Source organism: Pseudorasbora parva, chromosome 18 (assembly GCF_024679245.1).
Source record: "Pseudorasbora parva isolate DD20220531a chromosome 18, ASM2467924v1, whole genome shotgun sequence".
Lineage (NCBI taxonomy): Eukaryota > Metazoa > Chordata > Actinopteri > Cypriniformes > Gobionidae > Pseudorasbora > Pseudorasbora parva.
This window is the reverse complement of record NC_090189.1, coordinates 28,537,476-28,546,765: the sequence shown is the minus strand read 5'-3', so window position 1 is coordinate 28,546,765 and position 9,290 is coordinate 28,537,476. Positions and strand designations below refer to the sequence as shown.

Here is a 9,290-nt window from a genome sequence, read left to right as displayed (position 1 = left end):
TTCTCTAACTGCCCAGTCCATATGTGTAACTCCCACATGATACCTCCCTCTGCAGCTTTCCCTTCCCCTGGATGGAACATACTTTCCCAGTGTTATCCAATGTATATCCAACTTTCCATATGGATCCTAATATGCCGGTGACGTCGTACTTATGGTGATGGTACAGCAACTGTGGCGACGGGCCTATACCATGATGGTAATTGAACAAACTCAGGTTTTTGGGATTTATTTGACAAACCCCAATCAATTCAATCAGGCTTTGTACCACGATCAGTGGTGGTTCTACATTGAATTACACCCTGGGTGAGACCTTCTTCGAGCACCTCCTCAATTGCATAAATCCTTCAACAGTACATTTGAAAAACACACTTAGAATAATTATTTAGGGGCTATTGAAATTGTTAACATTCTTCTTCTTCTTCTGACATTGGAGTCTATGACAGCCCATAAAACCGCTTGCGGGAAAGTTATGAAATTTGGCACTCAGATAGAGGATAGTACCAATAGTAACCACACCAAAATTCTAGCGCCACCACCTATCCAAAGTTTCACTCATATTTATGTGTATAACTTTTGAACCATAATAGCTAGAAACAAAATTCACCTTCCTCTGATTCCTTGACTCAAGCCAATTCGAATCCATTTCCATATGATTCCTTGACTCAAGCCAATTCGAATCCATTTCCATATGAACATTTTCCCGCCATTTAACATTTTCTGAAAAACCTACTTTTTTGCACTCCTCCTAAACGGTTTGTCTGATTTGCATGAAAATTGAACGTCTCAGTTACGTATGTAACCCTCGTTCCTTGAGGAGGGAATGGAGGCGTAATGTCAGTGACTGATGAATGGGGGTTCGCCTAGAAGACAATCATCTTCGAGATCTAGAAAACGCCCAATGACATTGGCATGCACAATTTGCATAGCATAACTCCGCCCCACCAGGTGGGTATATAAGGAAGCTGGCATGATTGCATTATGTTTACCTGCTGAGGAGCCAAGACTGAACTCTCGGTCGTTCCACAGTACAGCGGATGTGGCACAGGGACGTTACGTCTCCGATTCCAATGTCACTGGGAAGCATATTCCAGGTGGATATATGCAAAGATGCCTACCCGTAGGGAGGACTTAGAGAGTTCACATATGAACCGATAAGGGCTGCTTATGGAAGATCACTGGGGTACCAGCCAAAGGTGGATTTTTAAGCACAGGGGCGGCAAGGGAAGACACCCGCTCAGCGAGGCTTACGGTGGAAATAAACATGTGGGGGGTCATGGGGGGGTCATTGGGGGCGTTGACAGTGCTGGAGGAGCTCAGGGCTTCCAGGGAAGCTCACCTGGAGGAGCTCAGGGCTTCAGGGAAGCTCACCTTAGGAGAATATTGCCCGTATCCAGTCCGTGGAGTGGGATGGCAAGCAAGTGATGATACCTGAGTCCAGTCCATTACCGGCCACTTGTAGAGGTGGGTACATAGTCGGACACAGGCTCCACCCGGAGATTGTAGAATCTGGTGAATGTGTACAGTGTCGCCCGGCCTGCATCTCTGCAGGTGTCTGTTAGTGAAGCGCCATGTGCTAAAGCCCAAGAGGAGGCCACACTCTGAATGGAGTGTGTCCTGACCTCAAGGGGACATGGACGCCCCAGCATCTGGTAAACCAAAACAATGGGGTCCACTATCTAGTGAGACAACCTTTAGTTTGAGAGAGCCTTCCCTTTCAGCTTCCCAACGTTACAGACAGAGAGCTGTCTGAGGTCTTGAAACACTGCGTCCTGTCTACGCAAGCGCGGAGAGCGCATACTGGACAGAGCACTGCCAAGGCTGGGTCTGCCTCCTCCAAAGGTTGGGCTTGCAGGTTCACCACCTGGTCTCTGAACGGAGTGGTGGGAACCTTGGGCACATATCCAGGCCGGGGTCTCAGGATCACATGAGAGTCAGCCAGCCCGAAATCCAGGCACGCTTCATCAACCGAAAATGTCTGCAGATCCCATACCCTCTTGATGGAGGCCAATGCAGTCAGGAGTGCTGTCTTCATAAACAAGAACTTAACATCTACTGACCGCAAAGGCTCAAAGGGAGCCCTCTGCAGAGCATCAAAGTTTACTGAGAGGTCCCAAGAGGGCACGAGGGGAGCGTGAGGAGGATGTAGTCTCCTCGCTCCCCTCAGGAACCTGATGATCAGGTCGTGCTAACTTAACAGTTTGTTGTCCAAGAGGTCATGATAGGCGGCAAAAGCAGCCGCATAAACTTTGAGGGTGGAATGAGACAGCCTTTGATCCAATCCTTGGAGGAACGATACCACAGACCCGTTCACGCTTTTCCAGAGGTCTTCTTGACGAGAAGAACACCAGGTAACGAAGAGGTTCCACTTCAACACAAAGGCGTGTCTCGTAGACTCGGCCCTAGCGGAAGTGATGATAGGTAGGGTACTCAAACCTCACAGGTCCTATCCAGGAGACACACATTCCAAAGATCGGGACATGGGTGCCAGAGGGTGTCCCGTCTCTGAGAGAGAAGGTCCTATCTCAGAGGAATCGGCCAGTAAGGGGCTGTCACAAGGAGTAGGAGTTATGAGAACCAGTTCCGGCCGTGCCAGTACGGGGTGACCAAATTACCTGCTCCTTGTCCTCCCTGACCTTGCACAGAACCTGTGCAAGAAGGCTCACTGGGGCCAGCTGTGCGCTAGTGCACCCGTGCCGAATGCGCTCTCGGTCAGGGAATAATACAGGCTGCAATGGGACGAGTCGTGGGAGACAAACAGATCTACCTGTGCGTCCCCGCACTGATCCCAAATCAGCTGGACCGTCTGGGGAAGGAGTCTCCATTCTCCAGGGAGTGGCTGAAGCTGTGAAAGATCATCGGCTGCACGCTTCAGGATCCCCGGGATATGGACAGCACGAAGGGACCTCAGATGCTTCTGACTCCATAAAACGAGATTGTGGGCGAGTTGGGACATGCAGTGGGACCTTAGACTACCCTGGTGGTTGATGTATGCTACAACAGCTGTGTTGTCCGACCAGACTAATACATGTTTACCCTTCAACAACGCTCGGAAGCAAAGGCGAATATCCGCACAACGCAGCTGCTGACGAATGTACGCTGTGTTTAAATCCTGCTCTATGAACGACACTTTGACTCCGAATTTAGTTTTATACAATTGTGTGATATGGAAACATTACAGGTTCTGTGTTGAATCATCTGAAAACAGCTGCGATCATGTATTCATGACGAGGTAAAGTGGAACACGGCAATACACACAAACGTTTCACTTTAGCAGAACCACAATTTACCTTGCAGCTAACAGCAAAGATATATATAGAGGCTTTATAGAGGCTGTTTTCGTATTTTCTACAGGTGACATTTTTTTACTTACAAATATAATAGTTTATTATGTATGTTTTATATAGTTTTAGAACCCATATAGCCATATAATGAGGAGCAAGGTTTTTACAGTCTATGTTTTTTACCCTGTGACTACCATGATCTTACATTTAAATGAAACTGGCCCACAGTAAACTACTGTCTATAAAACAGCTTTAAAGTCTGGATCCCATGAATTAAGGACAAAGCTTTTTCCTCTTTAAAAGTTGTATTAACTTTTTTAATAGATTTAATGAAATTTAATAGCCTCATGAAAGATAGATATCAGTGTCTTACTTAAATTATGTGTTAACTCTTAAAAAATATTATTGTTCAACCCAAAAATGTGATAATTTACTCACCCTAATGTCATTCCAAACCTAAATAAATTTATTTCTCTGTAGCATAAAATAAAATGATTTGAGTCTGTTTTTTTGTTCATACAATATTCAAATGGTAGCCTAACCAAAATGGCTTGGTTGCCAACATTCTTCAAAACATCTTCTTTTGTGTTTCACAGAAGTCATACAGGTTTGGAATGAAAGAGTGAGTAAATGATCACACCATTTAAAATAAGTAAATTTACTTTACTGCATCCTAGCTCAAAATCATCTACCAAGGGCATTTCTGTGTGACAAAAAAACTAATATTAAGTTTATCTGCATTTGCAGCAAATTCGATAATATCTATCATTATTTGTCCTTGTCCTAGTTTTATTTATATATGCCAATTTAAGGCCCCAACCCCAGCATAAACATTCACGGGTGGGCTGGGTATGCCAGAGTCGAAGTTTCGAAACAGTGCCACCTAGTTGAGAATTTTTTTTTTCTTCAAATGCTTATAACTTTGGGGTGTGGTGGACTTATTTTAACAAGAGTCATCTCCTTAGAATCATTGCTGAGTCCAATGCTACCAGACTTGCCAGGATTTGGTGTATGGTTTCTACAAAGTTCTAAATTAGCGCTTAAAAATGTCAGGTGATATCTTTGAAACCGCAAGTGCAATTGAGACGAAACCAGCATCAGAAGTTCTAAAACATAGGTCGATATGCCCTAATGTAAAAATGTTGATAGTAAGGGGTAGTAAAATCCAATCAAATAGCCTAGAAATCTAGACACACCCTAGTGGCAGCAAATTTAATCTGCCCGCAAGTGTCGTCTAGGAACTCTCAATACCCTTCTGAGCTGTATTCCTCTCAATCTGGACGGGCCAATCACATCGTGTATAGAGTCGGCGGGCGGGGCCATAATGACGACGGCCGAGTTGCGTTTGCGTGCTCCTAGTAAACACAGAAACTGGCGAACGGCGGCGGTCTTTCGAATCAGCTTTGACTGCGATTCTGGAAGACTTGGAGTTAAGCTTTTCTCTGAGAAAAGAACAAAGAACGGCACTGAAGTCATTCTTAAAAAGGGAAGATGTGTTCGGAGTTTAGTCGACCGGATACGGTGAATGTTTAATCTATCAACAAGCTCTGCTTCACCTTCGTTGCTCTGGTTGGTGTACCGCTATCCTATCGCGTGCAGAGGGAGTTTGAAAGACAAACGTTTATCCCGCCCCTCGGATTGAGCTCTGTCTATGGTGAGTTTCCAGACCAAACATCTTGATGTGGGTCTGGCTTGTCAGGCTAGTGTCACTCATTTTTTATGTTTTTTTTAATTATATACACACTATGTATGTTCACTCTGAGGACACATACAAAAATGGTGGGATTATGCATCTTGGTGGCGCTATAATAGAGTTGTCTATTCGCCGCTTCTCCACCCAAAAATCATGTTAACTGTACTGTTAGATTTAGATTTTATTTTATTTCAGTATGACTGTGACTAGTCAACCAGTCAGGGCTACAATTGGGACTGTTGCTGGCAGCAACTGGGAGGACGTTGTTCACCGTTCGCAGTTTTCGCTGTTTTTGTTTGATTTGTTGTGGTTGCTTCTGATTTGAAGGACATTTGATGTTGCTCGTGGCAACTGCTTTCTCTTCTAGGTGTCGGCTGCTCACTGGTGGACTCCCTCGAGCTTGAACTGAGGTTGCCGGTGGATTGGCGGCGTTTGCGGCAGGTTAGCGTCATCAGCATCCGTCATGATGTTGAGATGTTCTGCTTCTCGGCTGCTGAGTCTCAGCTGCGTTGCTGTTCTGTCTTGCCTTGCGGCCATGGAGTGGCTTGGACTTCTGCGCCGACCCTTCTGTGTCCACAGAAGTTCCCGGAAAACTTTGTTTGCCTCCTGCATGGTGCTTAGCTGCGCATGTGGTGTCTTGGCGACGTCATCAGGACACTGCCGAATTGGGAATATGTGGCAATAGAGCCTCTAGCACTGGGAGAAATGTAAAATGTGGAGTGGACCACAGTGTACTGCAGAGCTTACAGACACTACCACCACCAGCTCTGTTTTCTGTTCAGAAAAACTTTTAAATGTTATATGTTAAATGTTTGATTGTGTGTATTATTCTATATTTTTACTTTTAATCATTTTTTGTTATTTTTTCCCTTTTTTTACCATTACGAAACTCTGGGTGTGTCTTTGGGACCATGCCCTGAAGACACTAAACAAGTTTTGAAGCAGTTGTGGTCAAAAGTTATAACAAAATTTACAAAAATGATAATACATTTTTAATAAATTAGCCTATTGTAATGAAACTGGTAATAATGCTTTCCTTCCCGGGAACATAGATTTCATAACTGTACCACCTATTGGTAAAAAGTGATAAACAATTAAAACATTATTAGCCAGCAGCCATATCACCCTGTAGCCCAAGACTGGTTTCCCACTGAAGCTAAGCCTGGCTGAGCCTGGTCAGTACCTGGATGGGAGACCAAATGGGAAAACCAGGTAGCTGCTGGTAGAGATGTTAGTGAGGCCAGGAGGAGGTGCTCACCCTGTGGTCTGTGTGGGTCCTAATGCCCCAGTATTGTTATGGGGACACGGTACTGTCAAAGAGCACCGTCTTTCAGATGAGGCGTTAAACCGAGGTCCTGACTCTCTGTGGCCATTAAAAATCCCAGGATGTTATTCGATAAAGAGTAGGGGTGTAACCCCGGCATTCCAGGCCAAATTTGCCCATTGGCCCCTCTCCATCATGGCCTCCTAATAATCCCCATATAATGATTGGCTTCACCACTCTTTCTCCTCTCCACCAATCAGCTGGTGTGTGTTGCGCGTTCTGGCGCAATATGGCTGCCGTTGCATCATCCAGGTGGATGCTGCACATTTGTGGTGGTTGAGGAGATTCCCCCTTTCTATATGTAAAAGTTTTTTTGAGTGTCTAGAAAAGTGCTATATAAATGTAATTAATTATTATTATCATTATTATTATTGAATGTATTTATAATTTTACAGCTATTTTACCTTAAATTATATTAACAGCTTTAATGGCTGATTTTTGCAGCGGGTCTGACACTCCTAGCCATATTGGCATATCTTATAGTCTTATTTGCGCTTGGCCTCGATAATGGCTTATATTTAACTGTTGCAATTACAACAGGAAACACACGTTTTTAGGTGCACAATCTAAACTTCCAACACTGCCAAAAGGCAAGGAACACAATTCTGCACAGACTATAACAGTATAAGTTATCAAAACTTAGGGTACATCGGGCTAAAGGCTCCACAGGGTAAAAGGTTCCTTTGATTTGATTTTCCTCTAATTCATTAGATGGCACAAAAACTTGCCTCAGCACTTTCCAAAACATTCATTTTTCAAGACGTGTGGAAATTTGTCTGATTTTTGAGTCTTGATCTAATATTTGATATTTTTTAAAATGTTGTAGAATTAAAGGGGAAAATGAAAATTCTCTCAATAATTACTTACCCTTCAGTAATTCGACGTTCTTTTTAATGATTTAATGTCAGCATTGTCCAGCTTCTTTGTGCAAAATGTTATTATATTTGGAAGCAACAGCCTAGGAGGAGTTTGTATAGGAGGTTTAAAAAAGAATTTAAAAAAAAATGTAGACAGAAATTATTCTATACATTTTGACTTGACTCCAGTATTAAGGAGAATAAAGAATTCTGTTTCAAGCCTTTACAGAGCCACCTAGTGTTGAAAGGCTGTGTGCCTACGCATCTGTCAAACCACTGAGGCGCAAGAAGGGGACTCAAAATGTTTCTAAAGTTAAAATTCTCCAGTTTACATTCTCTGATGCATATCTCTTTTAGGATAGTGAAATAAAGAAGAAGATTTTAATCAGTACATGCAAAACAGGATGACAGTTCCTTTGTTGCTTATATAATCCCTAAACATTTAAACAGAACATTACAGTACAAGTAAACCTAATCAGTAGTCCACCAATCGCAGCAAAAGAGAATAGTTTTACACTCTTGGGATTGATGACAAAAGTTTTTGTGTGACACACATATATAATGGTAAAGCCATCTCTTCTGAAACACTTTTTGCTATTGAATCTCATGAAGCTAAAGGGAATGCAACAGCTGTGTGCCACTATATTAAACTGAGGAGACAGCTATTTATCTATTATTCATCTACCGTATGTAAGTATACATATAAGAGTGGGGTGGTTTTCAATCCTGGTCCTGAAAACTCACTACCCTGCACATTTTGTAAGTCTCTTTTATTTAATACACCTTATTCATAGTATCCGCTCATCAGGTGAGCACTTAATGAACTCACAAAAGAGTGTCACAAAAGAGAGAAATCTAAAATGTGCAGAGTTGGTTTGAAAACAACTGGGGTAAACAAATCAGGGGAGAGTTTATTTAATTATTTCATATTTGATATTTATTCATTATCAAATATTTAATATCTGCAGCTGTGGTTAAACGTTTATGAGAATTACTGGCATGGGCAAATATGGGTTCTTTTTTTGACTACAATGTGAAAAAAAAAAAATTCTGACAATTTTTTTCTACTTCTGTGTTTCACAAACGCATCATGAGTCTAAATTGGTTGTAAAAAAAACTACAATCTACTGTCTCTTTGAACTTCTTATGCTTATACAATGCTATATCTCCTTTATCTATTCTTTAGGTCACAGATGGACAACCTGACGGTCAGATACAACATACTCTTGGTGGAGGGACTACAAGAAACAAAACTGTCCAATTATCTTGTATTCATCCTTTTTTTACTTCCGTACATATTTATTACAGTATCTAACGTTGGGATTTTGATTCTAATTGCAGTGGAAAAAGGGTTACATCAGCCAATGCACATTCTTTTCTGCAATTTGCCACTGAATGAGTTATTAGGGACGACTGTTATTTTGCCAAGCATGATGAGTCATATCTTAAGAGACCCCTCTGAGCGCTATATCACGTATGTGGAGTGTGCTATGCAAGCTTTTTTTGCACATTTATATGGAGCAGCATCCCACACTATACTAATGATCATGGCCTTTGACAGATATGTGGCCATATGTAATCCATTGCGATATCCAACCATAATGAGCAATAAAATGATGGTTAATCTGTCGGCAGGAGCCTGGGGTTCTGCAATAGTACTGGTGGGAATTCTGATCGGCCTCAGTCTCCGTCTGTCTCACTGCAGATCTGTGATTCAAAACCTGTTTTGTGACAATGCTTCACTATTTAAACTGTCCTGTGAAAATACAGTTATTAATAATGTGTATGGATTAACTTTTACTGTGGTTTTACTAACATCCTCATTGGGGTGGGTGTTATTGACATATCTCAGGATAGCGAGGGTATGCTTCCAAAGCAAAAACAAAGCAACTAATAGCAAAGCAATAAAAACATGCAGCACTCACCTGGCTGTTTATATGATCATGATGGTTTCTGGATTTGCCACCATTTTAATTCATCGTTTCCCTGCATCCTATGAAAGTAAAAATGCATCTACTATAATTCGCTATGTTATTCCACCAAGCTTGAATCCCATAATATACGGTTTACAAGCCAAGGAAATCAGACAGAGACTGTTTAAACTTATTTTTAAAAGTAAAGTTAATTTAATGTGA

The 9,290-nt window shown here is 42.1% G+C and overlaps 1 protein-coding gene across 1 annotated transcript; it reads left to right on the top strand.

The window, feature by feature from the left end:
* The first annotated feature begins 8,348 nt into the window (after positions 1–8,348).
* Positions 8,349–9,290, top strand: LOC137046273 (olfactory receptor 52D1-like). The gene has a single exon (XM_067423410.1). It carries the CDS (start codon positions 8,349–8,351, stop codon positions 9,288–9,290), a length of 942 nt encoding a protein of 313 aa, XP_067279511.1.

Coding starts and splice junctions, on each gene's coding strand:
- LOC137046273 (XM_067423410.1), top strand. CDS start 8,349: ATGGACAACCTGACGGTCAGATACAACATACTCTTGGTGGAGGGACTA.